Raw genomic sequence first — 23779 nt, forward strand, 5'->3', positions numbered from 1 at the left:
TGTGTGTGTGTGTGTGTGTGTGTGTGTGTGTGTGTGAGATTAGGGGCTGAAGATTCTATAGTCAATTCTGCATTTTTAACAAGCTTTGGATCCCTGTGGTAATTATTATCCATTGAAAAAAGGCATGTCTCTGATCAACATTGAGAGGTATATCAATCTATATGTATAACAATATCATTTAATACCAAGAGCAAAATGAGCATCTATTGTGTCCTTTGCTCTATCTACCAATGTAACCCCCATGAAAACTCATGGAACTTGAGCTAGGCTGATAATCAGGTTAGTCCTCTTGTAACCTCTTGCCACTGCCACGAGGATCAAATTACGTATTGAATTGGATACTACTACAAGAAAGTGACTAGGACGAAGGGCAGGGACAGAGATGTAAAGTGAATAAATAAAAATAAATTTTAAAAAAATTTAAAAAGGGAAAAAAGACCTTCTATTATGAGGTAATGAAAATCAACATATGTAAAAAAGAAGAAAACTGAAACGGTCTATATCACCTGAGGGAATCATGTGCTGTATTCTATAAACTACATGAAAAATGACATGGAGACCTGAAAATTCTATCAGATCCATAATTTGACCATGAGATCCTGAGGTAGGAGGACAAGTATCTCAGCTATGTAGCATTGTCTGTCCCATAACTCTCAATACTCCTGATGTTTTCTAAAGCACAGCACAGAGATGTGTGACACTACAATACCTGTGGTTTCCCCAACAACAACCCAGGTGTATAAAAGGCCTTTGAGAGATGGTGAAACCAAGACTCAAGGAACCTACTGCTTGTCTTTCTCAGACAACGACTGATAGTCCTGATAACATGTGCTACTACAGAGGATACTATGGAGGTCTGGGCTATGGTTATGGAGGCCTAGGCTGTGGCTATGGCTGTGGCTATGGCTATGGCTATGGTGGCTATGGTGGCTATGGTTATGGCTGCTGCCGCCCACTCTGCTGTAGAAGATACTGGTCCTGTGGCTTCTACTGAGGAGATTCAGCAGCTGCTTACTTCAACGTTCTTCACTTCACATATTCTTAAATATCTTCAGAAATTCCAAACTTAATATAAACTCTTAGAGGAATAATACATGAAGCACAGCATGTCCACCCAATTCCTCTTCTTTAATTTGACTGCATGATATTTGCAGCAAAGCTCTTTATTGTCATCATAATGCCTTTCAAAATGTAATCTACCTGTATTCTTCCCTATTCTGTGAATATATCCATATGCTTTAAATAAAGGACTTCCTTGAATATACTTTTTCTTACTGCTTTCCTAAATTTGAGATATATGTTGGTGAATTTATAGCTATTTGGTTGTAAATGTGTGGTGGTTTGTATACGGATGTGATAGAATTAAATGATGAGGATCCCCAGCAAAAGAGGGGAGAGAAGGAAACGTTCTCTTTTTTTATTTATTTTTATTAGATATTTTCTTTATATACATTTCAAATGCTATGCCAAAAGTTCCCTATATAACCCCCTGCCCTGCTTCCCTACCCACCCACTCCTGCTTCTTGGCCCTGGTGTTCCCCTGTACTGGGACATATAAAGTTTGCAATACCAAGGGGCCTCTCTTCCCAGTGATGGCCAACTAGGCCATCTTCTGATACATATGCAGCTAGAGATAAGAGCTCTGGGGGTATTGGTTAGTTCATATTGTTGTTCCACCTATAGGGTTGCAGACCTCTTCAGCTCCTTGGATGCTTTCTCTAGCTTCTCCATTGGGGACCCTGTGTTCCATCTTAAAGATGACTGTGAGCATCCACTTCTGTATTTGCCAGGCACTGGCATAGCCTCATATGAGATGGAAGCGTTTTCTTTGAACATTCTCTTTTGAGGCCTGTTTTGTGACCAATTATATGGTCTATTTTGGAGGAGGTGCCTTGAGGTGCTGAGAAGAAGGTGTATCCTTTTGTTTTAGGATAAACTGTTTTGTAGATATCTGTTAAATCCATTTGTTTCATAACTTGTTAGTTTTACTGTGTCTCTGTTTAGTTTCTGTTTCCAGAATCAGTCCATTGATGAGCATGGGATGTTGAAGTCTCCCACTATTATTGTGTGAGGTGCAATATGTGCTTTGAGCTTTACTATAGTTAGAGAAAGTACCCAAGGAGCTAAAGGGGTCTGCAACCCAATAGGAGGAACAACGATATGAAGTAACCAGTACCCCCCAGAGTTGTATCTCTAGTTGCATATGTAGCATAGGATGGCCTAGTTGGCCATCAATGGGAGGAGAGGCCCTTGGTATATGCCCCAGTACAGGGGAATGCCAGGGCCAGGAAGTGGGAGTGGGTGGGTTGGGGAGCAGGGCAGGGGGAGTATATAGGGGGCTTTGAGGATAGCATTTGAAATGTAAATGAAGAAAATATGTAATAAAATAATTTAATAAACGTTCTGTTATTAGTAGACGTTTTATTGTCTTCATATTTTTGACATTTTGGTGTCACTATGAATTTGGGAATGCAGATATTTATCTGAGGCCAAATTCTTTTGTTGGCAACTCTAATTTGGAGAACTAACACAAGTAATTCTCTGAATATCTTCTGATAATTCACTAACTTCTATAATGAGTGTCACCATACACATTATAACTGTGTACAGGCTTCCTGTTACTTCACAGTTCTCTAACACCCCACGGATTTTTCTAATGTTTTATTAATAACTATATAGAACTATATCATTGTGCCCTTGACTTATAATTTTGAAATTTAACCTTTATTTTATTTATGTGAGTACACTGTAGCTGTCTTCAGACACACCAGAAGAGGGCATTCAATCACTACAAATAATTGCGAACCACCATGTGGTTGCTGGGAATTGAACTCAGGACCTCTAGAAGAGCAGTCAGTGCTCTTAACCACTGAGCCATCTCTCCAGCCCTTGTCTTCATTCTTAATAACTGAATAGTATTCCCTTGTGTAAATGAACCTCATCTTTCTGTATCCATTCTTCAGGTGAAGGACATCTAAGTTCTTTCCAGCTTCTTGCTATTACAAATAAGGCTGCTATGAACATGGTGGAGCATGTGTCCTATGGTATGGTGGGGCATATTTTGAGTATATTCTCACGGGCAGTATAGCTGAGTCTTTAGGTAGAACTATTTCCAGTTTTCTGAGGAACTGCCAGACTGTTTCCCACAGTGGTTTTACCAGATTGCAATCCCACCATCAGTGGAGGAGTGTTCCTCTTTCTCCACATCCTCACCAGCATCTCCTGTCACCTGAAAATTTTCCCTTAGCCAGTCTGGCTGGTGTGAAGTGGAATATCAGTGTCATTTTAATTTGCATTTCCCTGATGACTAAGGAAGCTATACATTTCTTTAGGTGCTTCTTGGCCATTCCTCTCTTGAGAATTCTGTTTAGCTCTATGCCTGATTTTTTAAAAAATATTTTTATTAGGTATTTTCCTCATTTACATTTCCAATGCTATCCCAAACATCCCCCATACCTTCCCCTACCCTCCCCCCCACTCCCCTACCCACCCACTCCCACTTTTTGGCCCTGGCGTTCCCCTGTACTGGGGCATATAAAGTTTGCAAGTCCAATGGGCCTCTCTTTCCAGTGATGGCCAACTAGGCCATCTTTTGATACATATGCAGCTAGAGTCAAGAGCTCTGGGGTACTGGTTAGTTCATAATATTGTTCCACCTATAGGGTTGCAGTTCCCTTTAGCTCCTTGGGTACTTTCTCTAGCTCTTCCATTGGGGGCCCTGTGATCTATCCAATAGCTGACTGTGAGTATCCACTTCTGTGTTTGCTAGGGCCCGACTGATTTTTAACTGGGTTATTTGATTTTTCAGAGTCAAACTTCTTGAGTTCTTTATGTATTTTGGTGAAAATTCTTTAATTATTTAATAACAATTAATTTTCCTTGTGGTATATAGTTGTAGATATTTCACATAAATTTTGGTCTTTGATTTTGTGTTCCTTGTATAAAATATTGTGTATGTTGTCCTGCTATGTAGAACTATTTAGATGGGTACTAACACACTTTTCTATTTTTTTTTTCTGATGCTTGAGCTTTTCAATCCAAATAAAATCATTTATGAGAATAAGCAAAGAATCTCTTATAGTATGTATCCTTTCACTTACTCATCCTTATAAAATCTCACAGAATACATTTGGATTAAATTCATGTTTTACATTCTCTTCTTAGACTCACCTAGTGTATGTCAATTTCACATCCTCTTTTTTCTCCTTTAATCTCATCACGTCCAATTTATGATGCCTATATCTTATAGGATGGGGAGCCATCTTAGCTTCTCAGCTAAAACTAGGAATGTATGCCCATAGTCAGATAGCATGTTGCAATTTTTCAGCTCGAGCTTTCATGGGTATTGTCACAACTTTCGGGAGTACATAAATGCAGGTACCCACTGTGTGTGGAAAACACTTATTTCCTTATATCCATTTTTTTTTTCAAGTAGAGCTGAGACTACCAGAGTCTCGTTCTATTTATTTTGACCTATTTGAGATCTCTGTGATAATTACCATCTATTGCAACAAGGTATGCCTCTGCACAAATTTGAGAGGTTCACTACTCTCTATATAATAATATCAGTAAGTATCTTTGAAAACTGGTCTACTTAAAAGAATACTTGTGCTGGGCAGTGGTGGCACACACCTTTAATCCCAGCACTTGGGAGGCAGAGGTAGGCAGATTTCTGAGTTCAAGGTCAGCCTGGTCTACAGAGTGAGTCCCAGGACAGCCTGGGCTACACAGAGAAACCCTGTCTCAAAAGAAAAAAAATACTTGTAGTAGGATTTTCCTTGGGTTCAATTTTCGGATCTCGTTCACATAATGGGTCTGGGGTTGGATTATATATGCTAGCCAAGCATAAATTCAATCACAAAGGGATAGATTCTTCTCAAGCCATTCCTGTTTCTTTTTCAGGTATCACATATATTGACAGTTTAGTCATTTTTTTTAAACTTACAGATTTCACAGGTATTAAAAATGATCTTTAATAGTGTGCATACTACCATGCAGCACTATAAAAGCTATGCAATGAGGTGAAGCTTTGAGGTCAGGACAAGCTTGAGTTCCCCATGTTCTGTGACTCAACTATGTCTTCATCAACAGGGTATTATAGTCTTGTTCTGGAAGTAAACATAGCATGGCAACAGCCTGTAATATATACAGGTTTATGGGCCCGCCCACTGGTCAAGAACTCTAAACAAGGGAACCTATTCCTGACAGTGGCCTTTTTGTTGTTACCCTGTGGTGTCTACTACTGGTATTTTTGGCCAACTATAGGAGATATATATATATATATATATATATATATATATATATATATATACATACACACACATATACATCATATACATACACACACACATATATATCATATACATATACATCATATACATATACATCATATACATATACATATACATTATATACATTTATATCATATACATATACATCATATACACATACACATACACATCATACACATACACATATACAGTTGTATGCTTGCCCATATATGCAAAGGTCTCTAAATCCTGCCTGTCCATGATCATTGCTACTCTATTCAAGAGATCCTTTAAACAGAGGCAGCCTATATGTCTACGTAAAGATAAATGTACATTAAAACTGTGTTACATTTACAAAATTGAACACAGCATCACTGATAGTAAATGTAAAATTGTGAATATTGTAACTGAATGAATGAAGTTAGAACAGTGCTTTCATTGAGAACAAAAAGTCAAATGTCACAGATTTTGTGGTCGTGAGCTTGGAATCTTCGCATATGTGGTCCCTTTAGAGCCCCCTATATAATGTTAATAGAAGTTTTGTGGATTGGCATTTCTGTTTATTCTTTTCATTTAGCATTTTATGTTTGATTTCAGATACAGGAATTTTCTTTGTATCTCTATACATGCAACTATTCTGTTATGTAATGATCATAGCTATCCCACTGAAGGTATTTGTGGACCAAATTAATTTCAAGTTGAACACTATAAAATCAGAGAAAATATCCTTATAAAAGCGACAATTTCTACATTTACCAGGAGGTCACCTCGTTTACATAGATTATTCTCTGTGTCAAATTCCCTGACCAAATGCTAAACTACTAATTATATACAACATATATTTTGGTAAATTTATAAAAAAAATTCAAAGTGTAAATTTTTTTTCTATTTTCACTTCAAAATCATTTCTTCTATTTTTCATTAATTTATGTATTTATTTACTTTATGTTCCAATTGCAGCTCCAACATCTCCTACAGGTCCATCCCCCTGTAGCATGCCCTCTCCCTTCTCACATACCTCCCTCCTTTTGTCCTCTTAGAAGCAGAGGCCTCCCATGGATATCAACCCACCCTGGCACATCAAGTCATTGAAGAACTAGGCATATCTTCTCCCACTGAAGCCAGACAAGATGGTCCAGTTTGAGGAACAGGATCTCATGCAGGCAACAGAGTCAGGGACAGTCCTCACTCCAGGTGTTGGGGACCCCATATGAAGACCAAGCTGCACACCTGCTACCCATGTGTGGGTGTATCTAGATCCAGCCCATGCTTGCTCTTTGGTTGGTATATCAGCCTCTGGTAGGTCCCAAGCAATGTTCCAGGTTAGTTGACTGTGTTGGTCTTCCTGTAGTCTCATTTCCCTCTGCATCCCTCAGTCCTTCCCCCAACTCTTCCACAAGATTCTCTGAGCTCTATCTTGTTTGCTGTGGCCTCTCGGAGGTCAGCTATGCTAGGCTCCTGTCTGCAAGCATAACCAAGTATTATGAAGAATGTCAGGGATTGGTTCTCGCCCATGAGAAGGGTCTCAGATTGATCCAATCATTGGTAGACCATTCCCTCAACCTCTGTTCTATCTTTGCCCATGAACATCTTGTAGCAGGATACATTTTATATCAAATGTTGGTGGGTTGGTGTACTTATCTCTCAACATGGCTTCAGGAGGTGGATTTTTCAGGGTCCTTATCACTGCTATGTGTGTCAGCTAGAGTCATCACCAAAGACTTTCTGGAATAACCCCATCAAAGTCTCTGACACATCCTAGAAATGTCACCAACCCCTACCCCCTCCACCTGCCTCTGATTTCTTTCTCTCTACCATGGTCTCTGTATACCTGGTTCCCCTGGCTCATTCCCTTCAACCTCCCCTCTCCCACCCAATCTCCTCCCTCCCTCAACTTCTGATGTCTATTTCATTTTTCCTTCTGAGTGAGATTCAAGCACCCTCCCTTAGGCGCTCCTTGTTATTTGGTTTCTCTGAGTCAGTGTTCAGTTCAAAGATCAAAGTTTAAATCTTTCAAATATAGTTTTTCATCCTTAATACCAATACTCCTTCAATGAGGTATAAACTGAGATAAAGTTCATATAACTTCTTTGGACTCTCTGAAGGAGGCTACATATTTACTTCTGTATTTCCTTTTTAAAGGGAAATACTAAAAATTTCATCTAAACACTCATGACTGTTATGAAAACATATTCTGAAACATATTCTGGCAATTGTCCATAGGATTTGTATGTCTGTTTATAATAGAATGTGCATGTGACTGTCTCCATATATGTGGGTAGGTAGGTAGGTTCATACGCATTTTTGTGTTATGTCTGTCTGTGGTATAAGCACAAATGTACTTAAGTGCATGGTGGTGTGTGTAGATGTGTGTACATTGTGCCATATCCTTTCCTCTCTGAATCAAGTTTGTTCCCATGAGATTGACCCTCTCATGGAATGTGGAGCTGCACAGACTCCTTTTCTATCCTACCTTTACAACACTGAGTGAAGGAACATGGAATATATTCAGATTTTCATGGGACCTGGGGATTTTTAACCTAATCCTCATGCTTGCACAGCAAGTAATCATCTCATCTACACGGCTATCAGTTAAACTCATAGTTATGTGTTTAAGGTTTCTCTGAAGAGCTAGCCTGACCATGATTAAATAGGAAGTGTACAAATTCTAACCTTGATTTCCACAATCAAGCAAAATGTCATTCAAAGTTTCACGTACAAGTCCATCACATGGCATTCAAAGGGAAACACAGAACACATATACTTTATGTCTATGAATGGTCTTATATTTTCTGATGGTTTTAAATATGCAGTACAACAAAGTACTTAAGAACAAATCCAATCACATCAACATAAAATGGCAATTACCCAACAAGAAAATTTAAAAAAATAATATCCATTAATTAGCTTATTGTCCATGAAAAAAAATCTCAAAAAACTGAATCCTTACAATAAGATGCATTAAAAATAATACAAAAAGAAGAAAAAACTGACCTTGTTTTGTCGGGGAATGAAATTCATCATATGTAAAATAGAGAACACTAGATGAAGAGTTGGCTCAATGGTTAAGAGCACTGACTGCTTTTCCAGAGTTCCTGAGTTCAACTCCCAGCAACCATGTGGTGGCTCATAACTATCTATAATGAGATCTGATGCTCTCTTCTGGTGTGTCTGAAGACAGCTACAGTGTACTCATATAAATATAAAAAATAAATTATTAATTTTAAAAGGATCTTTTAAAAAATTAAGACTATAAAATCTATATCATCTGAGGGAATCATGTGCTGTATTCTATATACTCCATGAAGAATTAACTGGAGATCTGAAATTGTACCAAATTCTTTATTTGACCATGAGATCCTGAGGTAGGAGGACAAGTATCTCAGCTATGTAGATGTCTGTCCCATAACTCTCAATACTCCTGATGTTTTCTAAAGCACAGCACAGAGATGTGTGACACTACAATACCTGTGGTTTCCCCAACAACAACCCAGGTATATAAAAGGCTCTTGACAGATGGTGACACCCAGACTCAAGAAACCTACCGCTTGTCTTTCTCAGACAACTTCTGGCACTCCTGACAACATGTGCTACTATGGAGGATACTATGGAGGCCTGGGCTATGGCTATGGTGGCCTAGGCTATGGCTATGGCTGTGGCTATGGTGGCTATGGTGGCTATGGTTATGGCTGCTGCCGCCCACTCTGCTGTAGAAGATACTGGTCCTGTGGCTTCTACTGAGGAGATTCAGCAGCTGCTTACTTCAACGTTCTTCACTTCACATATTCTTAAATATCTTCAGAAATTCCAAACTTAATATAAACTCTTAGAGGAATAATACATGAAGCACAGCATGTCCACCCAATTCCTCTTCTTTAATTTGACTGCATGATATTTGTAGTAACACTCTTTATTGTCATCATAATGCCTTTCAAAATGTAATCTAACTGTATTCTTCCCCATTCTGTGAATATATACATATGCTTTAAATAAAGTACTTCCTTGAATATACTTTTTCTTATTCTGTTTCTAAATTTAAGATATATATTTGTGAATTTATAGCTATTTGGTTATAAACTTGTAATGGTTTTAAGACAAACATGGCAGTATTAAATGGGGAAGGAAAGAGAGCAAGAGAGTATAGAGAAAGAAATGTTCTACTTAAATTTTCTTCTATTGGCAGACCTTTTAATTGTCTTCATATTTCTGCTATTGTGATATCACAATGAATCTATGAATGCAGATCTTTCTCAAAGATCAAATCTTTTTGTCTGCAACTTAAATTTGGAGAACTATTACAAGTAGGTTCTCTATATAATTTGCAATATCCACAGTACCTCCTATGAATGCCACTATATGTCATCTCCTCTGTAAGGGCTTTCCTTTACGTGTTCTCTGATACCCCTTTCTCTTCTAATATCCATTTTATTAATAACCTTACAGAAACTGTGACTTTAACTTACAGTTTTGAAAATTTGTCTTTGGTTATCTGTAGATTTTCTTTAGGAAAGTGATGATTCTGTAACTATTTTAATATCAAGTAATTTTTCTTGCTGTTTTTTGTAGATATTTCACATGAACCTTGTTTTTATAACTTTCTATACTTTATATAGAATAGTTTGGTTATTATGTAGCTATGCAGAACCATTTAGATAGGTACACTCAGACAGCTCTATTTTCTTACTGTTGTTTGAGTTTTGAATCTACACCTAATTATTTATAAAATATGAAAAAATACACTATGGAATGCTTATTAGTTCTTAGAAAATCTTGTGCAATGTGTTTGGATAAAATTCTTATGTTTTCCCTTCTCTTCTCAGAAACACCCACTCTATGTCCTGTATTCTTTATGCCCTTTTATTGTCCCTGAAACTCATCCTGTCCAATTTACAAGGTCTCTGTTCTCTACAAGAGGTAGTCATCACCTAAAAGAATACTTGAACTACCCAGGGCCACACCCCTAAAGAAATTGACTCTCTACCTCCTAACAGCTACCAAATAGTAACAACTCCTTAGCTAAGAGTAGGAATACATGTCCACCTCTTGACACCATGAAGAATAATTTCTGGCTTAAGCTTTCACAGGCCTTGTGTGTTCTGTCACCACTCTGAGGCCATACATGCAGCTGCCTTCTGTGTCTGGACAACACTGTGTCCTGTACTCATGTTTTTCTCTCAAGTAAAGCTGAGAACACCACACTCTTAGTCTGTGCACTTTGACCAGTTTGGACCTCTGTGACAATAACCATCTACTGCAACAAGGCATGCCTCTGTTCAAAGTTGAACGGTTCACTAATCTAATGTTATAACTGTGGAGAGAGCATTTTGTGTATTGTGTGGATGCCTCACCTGTCAATTAAAAAGCCTATAGTTTTTGCCTTAGGTGGGAAATAGAGGTGGGACAACAGGAGGAGAAAGAATTCTGGGAGGGGAGGATGCAGGGAGAGGAGCCAGAAAAGAGGCAAGGATACAGATGCATGGCACATGATGCCTGAGCACAGGTAACAAGCCATGTGGCAAAATGTAGATTAAAATAAATGGGTATTTTTAGTTATGATCTTGTCAGAGTAGAGCCTAGTTATATGGCCAAAGTATTTGTAAATATAATTTGTGTCTGAGTTTTATTTCTGGAAGCATGGGGGTGGGAGGCAGAAGTGGGACCTAACTCCAACTTACAACATTATCTTAGGAGTTTTTCTAAAACCTGGTCTATTTACACGTGTGTGGTGTAAGTATACCGGTATTTGAGTAAATGAATGGACATGTACAAAATACTAGTATTAAGATCACACCTAGGGTCTGTTGCAGGTTCTTGTCAAAACTTAGCAACAGTTTGGGTTACATCTGTGTTGTGAACTTAAATTCAATCAGAAAGGGGTAGAACACACCCAAGATGTTCATGTTCCAATTACAGATGTGTACATGTCTCAACAGTCCAGTCATACATTTTTTTTAGCTCACAGAGTTTACAGATAGCTAAAACTAATCATGAATTTTTATCTTTCAATAGTGTGCATACTACAATTCAGCACTATGAAAGCTACACAATAGGGGTAAAGCTTCAAATTTAAGACAAGCTAGAGTTCTGCATGTTCTGTGACTCAGCTATGTCTTCATCTCTCAGCTTGTTCATCAATAGGGACTTGCAGTCGAATCTCAGAGAACACACAAGAGCCTTGGAGACAGATTTTAATATTTAGAAGTCGTTGTGACTCTCCCTGCTCAGATTTCCAAAACAGGTAACATATTCCTGTGCCTGGAATTTTTATTTATTAGCTAGCTGTGTCTAGTTTGGGTATGGTTGCTCCTGTGTAGTTGTTACTCTATTTTAAATATATGTGGAATGCAAGCTTCTGCAGAAACAAGTAGATTTCCATACCACACTGAATGCACCCAATCTTGTCTTTCGTCACATTTCTGTATATAGAACTGTTTTTCTGCCAGACTTGGTGGTGCACACCTTTAATCCCAGCACTTGGGAGTTAGAGGAAGGCAGAGCTCTGTGAGCTTGAGGCCACATTGTTTTACAAAGCTAGTTACAAGACATCTAGGGCTCTGTTACACAGAAAACCCTGTCTCAAAAAACTTAAGACAGACAGGTAGAAGGAAAAAAATTAAAAGGAAAGAAACAGTTTTGTTAACTAATGATCACAACTATACCACTGATATTATTTGTATATCTGTGAATCCAAAGTATTTCAGATAAGACACTACAAAACCCGAAGGAAATCTTTTCATGAAATGGTTCAAATGCTATATTTACAATGGAACCATCTCATTTCCATAGACTTGTCTCTTTGTCAAACTCCAAACTAAAATGCTAAACTACAAATACTTTACTTTGTGCAAGTTATATTTTGGAAAGTTTGTGAAAAGTTCAAAGTTTAAATCTTTCAATGATGGTTTTTACCTTTCACACCAATACTCTTTCCATTAGCTACAAACTGAGAAACAGGTCACCTGCCTGATTGGTCTTTTTCAAAGAGTATATACAATTGTTTTTGTTTATGTTTTGTTTTTGTTTTTTTGAGGGGAATATGTTGGAGATGTAATCTAAAGTTTTGCGTATTATGTATGCATATTTGGGAGAATATTTTGGCAATTTCCCACAGAATTTCTGTGAGTAGGTATGTGTATGTGCATGTGTTTCATATGTGTATGTGCATGTACATATATATGTATGTTTAAATGTATGTATGTATGTATAATGTCTACTTCTGTGTAATGTCCTTGTGTGGTATAAGTAGACAGGTATTTGAGTAAATGAATGTATATGTACAGTTGCCGAATGAGCACCTAGTGTCATGTTCTTTGCACAATCTACATACTTTATTTCTATGGATTGGACCTATCAGGGAACAGGATGCTATGTTGACAATGAGCAAATCATAGTAACCTTCTTGTATTCTACCATATAGCACTGACATGTATAATGTAAACACACTCAATATTTTGTGTGGGTTCCAGTGATTTTCAACTATGTCTGCATGTTTCAACAGCAAGTATTGTTATCCACTGATCTATTCCCCATGCTGTTGGACAAACTCGTAAAGTTTTATGTTTATGTTTTATCTGCAAAGCTAACTTGACCACAATTTAAACATAAGGCTAAATAAATACTTACTTTAGTTCAACCACTCAACCACTATACCTTTATTAGTAGTACCTACGAGACCTTCACATGAGCTTTCAAAGGGAATCATATAGCACATAGAGTTTATTCCTATAAATGGTCTTATATTTACTGTTGATTTTAAAAGCAAGATGCAATAAAACGAAGTGCTCAGGAATAAATCCAAACACATTAATATACGATGGCAAATACCCACCAAGTAACAAACAACATAACCAGTAGTCAGCATATTGTTCAGGAGAACGACTTGAGTGTGAGGAGCCGCCCTCACATTTGCCATTATAAGATGGCACTGACAGCTGTGTTCTAAGTGGTAAACATAGTCTGCACACATGCAGGGGCAGTTTTCCCACCATGTGTTCTGCCTTTCCCGTGATGACAACTGGGCCGATGGGCTGCAGCCAATCAGGGAGTAATACATCCTAGGTGGAGGATAATTCTCCTTAAAAAGGGATGGGGCTTGCTCTCTTGCTGCTTGCTCTCTTGCACTCTGGCTCCTGAAGATGTAAGCAATAAAGCTTTGCCGCAGAAGATTCTGGTTTGTTGCGTCTTTCCTGGCCGGTCGTGAGAACGTGTCTAATAACAATTGGTGCCGAATTCCGGGACGAGAAAAAACTCGGGACTGGCGCAAGGAAGATCCCTCATTCCAGAACCAGAACTGCGGGTCGCGGTAATAAAGGTTCCCGTAAAGCAGACTGTTAAGAAGGATTCAACTGTATGAATTCAGAACTTTTCAGCTGGGGAACGAGAGTACCAGTGAGTATAGCTTTACGAGGTAAGCCTGGTCTTGAACTTTCTAACGAAATTCAAGACAGTCTATCAGAAGTAAAGTGGGAAATGGCTTTACAAGGTATATTTGGCCTTGAATTTTTTCTGGTGTTAGGAGCCCTTTTGTTCCTTTTCACATGTTATCAAGTGGTTAAGATAGGGCGGATTCTAGATGAAATTCAGGACAAGCTATCAGAAGTAAAGCGGGGAGAGAGAGTAGGAGCAAAGAGAAAATATGGTACACAAAATAAGTATACAGGCCTTTCCAAGGGTCTTGAACCCGAGGAAAAGTTAAGGTTAGGTAGGAATACCTGGAGAGAGATTAGAAGAAAAAGAGGAAAAAGGGAAAAGAAGAAAGATCAATTAGCGGAGGTCTCTAGGAAAAGGAGCCTGTGCTCATCGCTGGATGGGCTCGGGGAGCTAGTTCTTAGTAGCTCTGAATCAGATAAAAAATTTAGCTTCTCTGAAGAAACAGACTTGGAGGAGGAAACAGCTCGTTATGAGAGAGAAAAGTGCCAGCCAGATAAAATGCGAGCTAATCGGTCAAGGAAAAAGCCAAAAGCGGCTGGCAAAGGCCAGCTTGCTGCTTGGCCTCTTGGCAGTCGGCTTCAAGGTCATAGTGCACCTCCACCCTATGCTGAGCCCCCGCCCTGCGTAGTGCATCAGCCCTGCGCAGAGAGGCAATGGACAGAGAGGCAATGCACAGACTCGTTCATTCCAAAGGAGGAACAAAGGAAAATACAACAGGCATTTCCGGTCTTTGAAGGAGCCGAGGGTGGGCGTGTCCACGCTCCGGTAGCGTATATACAGATTAAAGAGCTTGCCGAGTCGGTCCGTAACTATGGAGTCAGTGCTAATTTCACTATAGCACAAGTGGAAAGGCTTGCGAATCACGCTATGACTCCTGGTGATTGGCAAACGGTTGTAAAAGCCGCTCTCCCTAGTATGGGCAAATATATGGAATGGAGAGCGCTTTGGCATGAAGCTGCACAAGCGCAGGCCCGAGCAAACGCAGCTGCTTTGACTCCAGAGCAGAGAGATTGGACTTTTGACTTGTTAACGGGTCAGGGAGCTTATTCTGCTGATCAGACAAACTACCATTGGGGAGCTTATGCCCAGATTTCTTCCACGGCTATTAGGGCCTGGAAGGCGCTCTCTCGAGCAGGTGAAACCACTGGGCAGTTAACAAAGATAATCCAGGGACCTCAGGAATCCTTCTCAGATTTTGTGGCCAGAATGACAGAGGCAGCAGAGCGTATTTTTGGAGAGTCAGAGCAAGCTGCGCCTCTGATAGAACAGCTAATCTATGAGCAAGCCACAAAGGAGTGCCGAGCGGCCATAGCCCCAAGAAAGAACAAAGGCTTACAAGACTGGCTCAGGGTCTGTCGGGAGCTTGGGGGACCTCTCACCAATGCAGGCTTAGCGGCTGCCATCCTTCAATCCCAAAAATGCTCCATGGGCAGAAATGATCGGAGGACATGTTTTAACTGCAGGAAGCCTGGGCATTTTAAGAAAGATTGCAGAGCTCCAGATAAACAGGGAGGGACTCTCACTCTTTGCTCTAAGTGTGGCAAGGGTTATCATAGAGCTGACCAGTGTCGCTCTGTGAGGGATATAAAGGGCAGAGTCCTTCCCCCACCTGATAGTCAATCAGCTTATGTGCCAAAAAACGGGTCATCGGGCCCTCGGTCCCAGGGCCCTCAAAGATATGGGAACCGGTTTGTCAGGACCCAGGAAGCAGTCAGAGAGGCGACCCAGGAAGACCCACAAGGGTGGACCTGCGTGCCGCCTCCGACTTCCTATTAATGCCTCAAATGAGTATTCAGCCGGTGCCAGTGGAGCCTATACCATCCTTGCTCCTGGGAACCATGGGCCTTATTCTCGGCCGAGGTTCACTCACCTTGCAGGGCTTAGTAGTCCACCCTGGAGTTATGGATTGTCAACATTCCCCTGAAATACAGGTCCTGTGCTCAAGCCCTAAAGGCGTTTTTTCTATTAGTAAAGGAGATAGGATAGCTCAGCTGCTGCTCCTCCCTGATAATACCAGGGAGAAATCTGCAGGACCTGAGATAAAGAAAATGGGCTCCTCAGGAAATGATTCTGCCTATTTGGTTGTATCTTTAAATGATAGACCTAAGCTCTGCCTTAAGATCAATGGAAAAGAGTTTGAAGGCATCCTTGATACCGGAGCAGATAAAAGTATAATTTCTACACATTGGTGGCCCAAAGCATGGCCCACCACAGAGTCATCTCATTCATTACAGGGCCTAGGTTATCAATCATGTCCCACTATAAGCTCCGTTGCCTTGACGTGGGAATCCTCTGAAGGGCAGCAAGGGAAATTCATACCTTATGTGCTCCCACTCCCGGTTAACCTCTGGGGAAGGGATATTATGCAGCATTTAGGCCTTATTTTGTCCAATGAAAACGCCCCATCGGGAGGGTATTCAACTAAAGCAAAAAATATCATGGCAAAGATGGGTTATAAAGAAGGAAAAGGGTTAGGACATCAAGAACAGGGAAGGATAGAGCCTATCTTACCTAATGGAAACCAAGACAGACAGGGTCTGGGTTTTCCATAGCGGCCATTGGGGCAGCACGACCCATACCATGGAAAACAGGGGACCCAGTGTGGGTTCCTCAATGGCACCTATCCTCTGAAAAACTAGAAGCTGTGATTCAACTGGTAGAGGAACAATTAAAATTAGGCCATATTGAACCCTCTACCTCACCTTGGAATACTCCAATTTTTGTAATTAAGAAAAAGTCAGGAAAGTGGAGACTGCTCCATGACCTCAGAGCCATTAATGAGCAAATGAACTTATTTGGCCCAGTACAGAGAGGTCTCATGCTGGTTAATCAACTCATAGATCTTGTCCAGATACAACTAGATGTATTATGACAAATAACTCAGCAGGGATGTGAACAAAAGTTTCCGGGATTGTGTGTTATTTCCATTCAGTATGTTAAATTTACTAGGGCAGCTAATTTGTCAAAAAGTCTTTTTCAGTATATGTTACAGAATTGGATGGCTGAATTTGAACAGATCCTTCGGGAATTGAGACTTCAGGTCAACTCCACGCGCTTGGACCTGTCCCTGATCAAAGGATTACCCAATTGGATCTCCTCAGCATTTTCCTTCTTTAAAGAATGGGTGGGGGTGAGATTATTTGGAGATACACTTCGCTGTGGATTAGTGTTGCTTCTTTGGTTGGTCTGTAAGCTTAAGGCCCAAACTAGGAGAGACAAGGTGGTTATTGCCCAGGCGCTTGCAGCTCTAGAACATGGTGCTCCCCCTGATATATGGTTATCTATGCTTAGGCAATAGGTCGCTGGCCACTCAGCTCTTATATTCCCATGAGGCTAGTCTCATTGCACGGGATAGAGTGAGTGTGCTTCAGCAGCCCGAGAGAGTTGCAAGGCTAAGCACTGCAGTAGAAAGGCTCTGCGGCACATATGAGCCTATTCTAGGGAGACATGTCATCTTTCAAGAAGGTTGAGTGTTCAAGTGTCCTTCCCCCAGGAAAAACAACACGGGACCAGACCAGGACCCCTCTGGGTGATGAGCCTGGGAGGAGGTTATGTGTACGGCTCCTTTACCTGCACACTGGGGATTTGACCTCTATCTCCACTCTCATTAATATGGGTGGCCTATTGCTCTTATTAAAAGAAAAGGGGGATCTGTGAGGAGCCGCCCTCACATTTGCCATTATAAGATGGCACTGACAGCTGTGTTCTAAGTGGTAAACATAGTCTGCACACATGCAGGGGCAGTTTTCCCACCATGTGTTCTGCCTTTCCCGTGATGACAACTGGGCCGATGGGCTGCAGCCAATAAGGGAGTAATACATCCTAGGTGGAGGATAATTCTCCTTAAAAAGGGATGGGGCTTGCTCTCTTGCTGCTTGCTCTCTTGCACTCTGGCTCCTGAAGATGTAAGCAATAAAGCTTTGCCGCAGAAGATTCTGGTTTGTTGCGTCTTTCCTGGCCGGTCGTGAGAACGTGTCTAATAACACTTGAGAGACATAATCCTCAAGATAAGATTCACTCAAAATAACAAAATAATTTGACTCAGGTCTTGCACCATTTCATTCCACATCATATCACTGAAGTTATATTCAGTCAATCAGCCTTTGTCAACTCAGCTTCTTTTCAAGAGTTTTTTGTTCACAATGTATATAGCCAAAGTTAAGGCAGCGCATAAGTTTTGGTCACAGACACTACCTTTAGTCTTGAAAAAGTATATTCAACTGATGTAAATGTTGTCTTGGAGGCTTACTACTGAATAGGCACAGCCTTTTGAGTTCTTTCTCAACACAGTCTGGCTGGTTCAACTCAATTATTCTTGATCAAACTCTTCTCCATGATCAATCACTGATTCAAACTGGTTTCTCTCTGCTTCTCACTGAATTGCTCTGTTTGGCCTCAAACTAATTCTGGCAATTTCTTCTAATCTTCTGGCACAATCTTCTGGCTTCTACTGCCACTGATAACCTGCACTGAACTGCATAAACTCACAAATGAACTCAACTCCACTGCACAGCAACCCCCAACTAACTACATAGAACTCAACTCCACTCAACTAAACTGACTGAATTGACGCCCAGCTGACCAACTGCTCCCTCTGTACATACTCTGACATCTTCTATGGTCACACGATAAATGCTTGGGAATTTGCTAATGTGCCCACAGTTTCCACAAACTCAAGGTACATGAATGCTATCAGAAAACTTCTAATGCCTATAGCAGAATTTTTCTCACTTTGCTGTGTGTGACCTGTTGACTTGATGGATTCAGCAAAGTGTTTTAAACCTGTGTGATTTTATTACTTTATTATATTACTATTAATTTTTTTACCTTATTGGAGCATAATATTTAAGGAAACCTTAAATATCATCTGCGTTCTTAAGCGATATTATTTCAGGTTTACTTTAGAATAAACCATCATTTATTCATTTGAAAATAAAATAATAGCAAAATAAGAAGGGAAAAAAAAACCAAGCTTGTTTTATTGGGGTGAAAACACACTATATGTAAAAAGAAAGTCACTACAAAATGATTAAAATCATCTGAGAGAATCATGAGCTGTATTCTACAAACTACAAGAAGAATCACCTGGAGACTTGGAAGTTGAATCGCATCCATTATTTGACCATGAGATCAAGAGGGAGGAGCACAAGTATCTCAGCTATGCAGCATGGTGTGTCCAGTAAATCACAACAACACTTGTGATGCTTTCATGCAGAGACATGTGACACTGTAATGCCTGTGGTTTCCCCAACAACAACCCAGGTGTATAAAAAGGCCCTTGGCAGATGGTGACACCCAGACTCAAGGAACCTACTTCTTGACTTCTTCTGAACACTTCACTCCTGACATCATGTGCTACTACAGTGGATACTATGGAGGCCTGGGCTATGGCTATGGAGGCCTAGGCTATGGCTATGGCTATGGCTGTGGCTATGGCTGTGGCTATGGTGGCTATGGTTATGGCTGCTGCCACCCACTCTGTTGTAGAAGGTACTGGTCCTGTGGCTTCTACTGATGAGATTCAGCAGCTGCTCATTCCAAATTTCTTCATTTCAGATGTCATTAAATATCTTCATAAATTCCAACCTTAATTTAAATCTTTGAGGAATAATAGGGTAAACATAGCATACCTACCACTTTCTTCTTCTTTAATCTGACTTCATGAATATTTGAAGAAAATCTCTTTATTCTCACTGTAATGACTTGTAAAATATAACCTGCCTGTATTCTTTCCCATTTCACATAAAAGTGCTTTAAATAAATTTGTAAAAACTACTTTTTTCTCATTGTTTTAAATATGATATGTATGTTTCAGAATCTACATTGGTTTGATTGTACATGTGGCAACTTTTTGTGCACAAATGTAAAGGTATGGCAGGGAAAAGGAAGGAGAACAAGAGTTCAGTTAGCAAACCTATGTTCTCAAGAATGGGTCGCTGTCACCTGAAGTTTAGTTTAACTACCCAGGGCCACACCCCAAAGAAACTGACTCTCAAATGGCAATAGACCCTTATCAAAAAGTAGGAATGTGTGGCTCCAGCTTCTGATATCATGTTAGAATTTCCTGCCTTGAGCTTGCACAGGCCTTGTGCATTTTCCTCACAGTCTCTGTGAGTTAATAATAACAGCTACCCACTGTGTCTGGGAAACACAGATCCCTTGTAGTCATCTGTTGTTTCCTCTAGTAGAGGCGAGAGTACCACACCCTTAGTCTGCATTTTGTCCAGTTTGAGATCTCCGACAATCACAATACACTCCAAATTGGCATTCCTCTGCTCAAAGTTGAGAGGTTCTCTAATATAAAGATATACAAATATCCTTAAGAGCAAAAAAAAAAAAAAAAAAAAAAAAAAAAAAAAAACCTCTGGATCTCTTTATCAGAATACTAGTAGTAGGAGTCCCCCCTTAGAGTCTGTTTGCAGGATCTTGTACAAATAATGGTACCAAGTTGGGTTTCATCTGTCTTATGAACTTAAATTCAATCAGAAAGGGGTAGATAACTCTCAAACTCTTCATGTCGCTATTACAGCTGTGCACATGTGTTTTACCTTCCATTTGTGTACATTTAGCACGATAAAAGCTACACAATGAGGATGAAGCTATGAGGTCAGGAAAAGCCTGAGTTATCCATGTTCAATGGCTCAACTAAGTCTTCAGCACCGGGCATTTTTGATCAAGTTATGGAAGTAAGCAATAGTATTGACCATAGCCTATAATAATATTTGTAGGTCTATGAGACCCCACTGGTCAAGAATTCCTAAAGATGTAACCTATTCCTGAAATATGGCTTTTATTTCTTAGCCTGTGGTGTCTTCTATGGCTATTATTGGCCCAACATTAGGTGAGCCATTTTTAATACATATATTCAATACACATAAAGGAATATGAATACATTTATATCAAATTCCTTTATTCAGTGCACTTAATTTTAATGTCAGTACCAGGGTGTTTGCTAATATAGCTTCATAAAAATCAATATATTTGTAAGAGGTCATGTGGATGTGAACAGAATATGTACATGGGAGCTTCGACAATGACAAGGAGATTTCCAGGCAGCTTTCACGTAAGATCCTTAGTGTTAATTATCCCTCCTTTCCTTCATTTCCATTAAGCAATCTATTGCACCCTTCTAGTTCCATTATAACTTTTACTCCTTGACACCACTGTCTTCTTTCTCAAATCGACTCAGAGCCCATTTAGGTACATGTATATAGCCCCTTTCTAATCTGCTGACAACTACAAAGCTATAGTAGTAAAGAACATGGTACTAACATTAAAAATAGATGCATTGACCAATGGAATCTGATGAAATATGTGAACTACCTGTCACAGGAAAGTACTTTAGGGAAATAACTAAGGATTTAAGAGCAATGACATAGAATTGTGACCTCATGAAACTAAAATGCTGCCAATGGTAAAGCACACCATTCAAGGAAAGAGGGGCCTTAAATTACAGAGTAAAGTTTTAACATCTATATATCAAATAAAAGTTTAGTATATAGAATATACAAAAAACTCAAAATCTAAAATCAAGAAAACAAACTACTCAAATATTAAATAAAGTGTGGAACCAACTAAACAGGTTTTTCTCAAATAAAGAAATATAAATGGCCGGGCATGGTGGCGCATGCCTTTAATCCCAGCACTTGGAAGGCAGAGGCAAGAGGATTTCTGAGTTTGAGGCCAGCCTGGTCTACAAAGTGAGTTCCTGGAAAGCCAGGGCTATACAGAGAAACCCTGTCTCAGAAAGAAAGAAAGAAAGAAAGAAAGAAAGAAAGAAAGAAAGAAAGAAAGAAAGAAAGAAAGAAAGAAAGAAAGGAAGGAAGGAAGGAAGGAAGGAAGGAAGGAAGGAAGGAAGGAAGGAAAAGGGAAGGGAAGGGAAGGGAAGGGAAGGGAAGGGAAGGGAAGGGAAGGGAAGGCAGGCAGGCAGGAAGGAAGGAAGGAAGGAAGGAAGGAAGGAAGGAAGGAAAGAAAAGAAATATAAATGATAGAGGAACTTATTAAAATTATTCAGTATGATTGGTCATCAATCAATCAGAGAAATAAAAATTGAAGTACTTTGTAATTTCTTCTTACCTCAATCAGAATGGCTAAAAGGAAAATCACAATTGAGTAGGACTTGAAGAAGGGATATAGATAGATAGATAGATAGATAGATAGATAGATAGATAGATAGATAGAGATAGAGATGAGATAGAGATAGAGATAGAGATAGATAGAGATAGAGATGAGATAGATAGATAGAGAGAGAGAGAGAGATAGATAGAGATAGAGATAGAGATAGAGATAGAGATAGAGATAGAGATAGAGATAGAGATAGAGATAGATAGAGATAGAGATAGAGATAGATACAGATATACTAAAAAGGGCCTGGGAAAGAGGGGGGAGGGAGGATAGCCCACGTCCAGCCAGAGTTCTTCCTATGTCCTGGGCAGGCTGATGTGGGAGGGCTACCAGGCACTTTCCACTCAGCCCCGGGTGGGCATCCAAGCCTGTGTCCCACTTAACAGGGGGTGGACAAGGGGCAGCCCCTGAAACCAAAAGGGGCCCTGGGGTCACATCCTGTAGCCCAAGGTTATGAGAGAGAGGGCTCAGGGAAGAGAGGTTCCCACACAGGCAAGGGTGAGCAGCCTTGATGAACAAAGACTATCTATGGTTTTAGAGCTTTATTGTAGAAAGGCAGGGAGGGGGAAAGAGAGAAGGTAAAAGAGAGAGAGAGGCCAGCCATGGCCAAGAGGAAAGAAAGGGGGAGAAGGAGAGAGAGAGAAGAAAGGCTAGAGAATAAGAGGGAGAGAGAAGAAGAGAGAGGAGAGAAGACAGAGAGGAGTGAGAAAGAGCAAGATGGGGCCAAACAGCCCCTTTCAAAGTATGCTGCTATCTTTTCTGTTGCTAAGTAACTGGGGAGGAGTTTAGCCTGAAGGTCAGAAGCTTGGTACATTCCCTACATGACTTCTAGCCATGCTTCTCTTGTGGGGGCTGTGGGGGGCGGTAGCTTAGGCAGGAGCCAGAGTTCCAGGAGCCTGAGAGAACTCCTTCTGTCCCATGTAGGTGAATTATCACTGGGTCCCAGGGTTCAGCATCTCAGCTCGACTGGAGACCAGCCTGTCTGTGCATAGCCCAATGTCCCATACATATAACAGTTGTTGGGTGTATAAAGTGGTTCACCTCTGTAGAAAGAAATTGGCTTGAAGCTTCCTCTGGGTAAACCCTGCTAGTAAATTTCTCAGTCTAACCAAGTCCAGATAGCTCCTCTGAGCATGGTCCAAATAAATGGAGGACTCCACTTACCATCAGGGCTTCCTCTTCTCTGAGCTTGTCTGGGGAGCCTGATCACACACACCCACTACTTCAGGAAGGTTGAATATTCCTTGGCAAACCGACAACCTCAAATACCTCTTTCCTGATAAGAACACACCCAGCAAGTACCTGGGATTCCTGGAAGGTCTCTTCCTACAAAAGAGACATCCCAGCACTTTCAGTTTTAGCCAATGACTTTTCATCCACCTGAGACCTCCTCCTTATTCTCCACAGTATATCTATAGCCCCCATTCACCCCTGAAAAAGTCTGAGCACAAGTTAAGATCCTGAAAGAGCTCTGTTTCATGAAAACCTTCAGACAAGGACTTCTGCTCCTGCATTCTTTTCCAGGCTGAACAGTTTACTGCAGATTCCACCCATTCTGGACTCACCTTCACCCTTCCAGCCTAGTGTGCGGAGGCTCCTGTACACCAGGAGGGAAGAAATGGAGGACACAAAAAAACAGCCTGTCCCCAGAATGCACACAGCTGACACATATACCACTAGTTCCTAAAGAAAACAATCAAATAAACAAAGCCAACTACAATAACAACAAACCTAAAAATACATCCACTAAATAATCCAGCTATGCCACGCTTTGACTTATACACATAACTGTTTGTCTATGGTCATTGCTGCTCTACTCAATAGATCCAGGAAACAGAGACAGCCTTCATTTCCACTACAGATAAGTGTATATTAAAACAATGTTCCATTTTCACAATTGAACATAGTTGACCTAATAGTCAAATGTCACAGATTTTGTGGATGTGAGCTTGGAT

At 40.2% G+C, this 23779-nt stretch overlaps 3 protein-coding genes and 1 long non-coding RNA gene across 4 annotated transcripts in view; 3 read left to right on the forward strand and 1 right to left on the reverse strand.

Moving 5' to 3' along the window:
• Positions 1-994, forward strand: part of Gm33888 (predicted gene, 33888) — a 3826-nt gene extending 2832 nt beyond the window's left edge. The window contains exon 2 of the mRNA XM_006523121.3: positions 882-994. Coding sequence (XP_006523184.1) covers positions 882-994 — 113 coding nt within the window. The remainder of the gene's footprint in view (positions 1-881) is intronic.
• Positions 1-23779, reverse strand: part of Gm41487 — a 90579-nt gene that overhangs the window by 62588 nt on the left and 4212 nt on the right. The gene's annotated exons all lie outside the window — the stretch shown is intronic.
• On the forward strand, positions 8856-9011 carry Gm6358 (predicted gene 6358). Its single transcript, XM_006523122.3, has one exon. The coding sequence runs from the start codon at positions 8856-8858 to the stop codon at positions 9009-9011; it is 156 nt and encodes a 51-aa protein (XP_006523185.1).
• On the forward strand, positions 19051-19215 carry Gm10061 (predicted gene 10061). The gene has a single exon (XM_006523123.1). It carries the CDS (start codon positions 19051-19053, stop codon positions 19213-19215), a length of 165 nt encoding a protein of 54 aa, XP_006523186.1.

This window comes from Mus musculus, chromosome 16 (assembly GCF_000001635.26).
Source record: "Mus musculus strain C57BL/6J chromosome 16, GRCm38.p6 C57BL/6J".
Lineage (NCBI taxonomy): Eukaryota > Metazoa > Chordata > Mammalia > Rodentia > Muridae > Mus > Mus musculus.

What these genes read in the sequence shown, in the direction of transcription:
- Gm6358 (XM_006523122.3), top strand. Translation starts at nt 8,856, where the DNA reads ATGTGCTACTATGGAGGATACTATGGAGGCCTGGGCTATGGCTATGGT.
- Gm10061 (XM_006523123.1), top strand. Translation starts at nt 19,051, where the DNA reads ATGTGCTACTACAGTGGATACTATGGAGGCCTGGGCTATGGCTATGGA.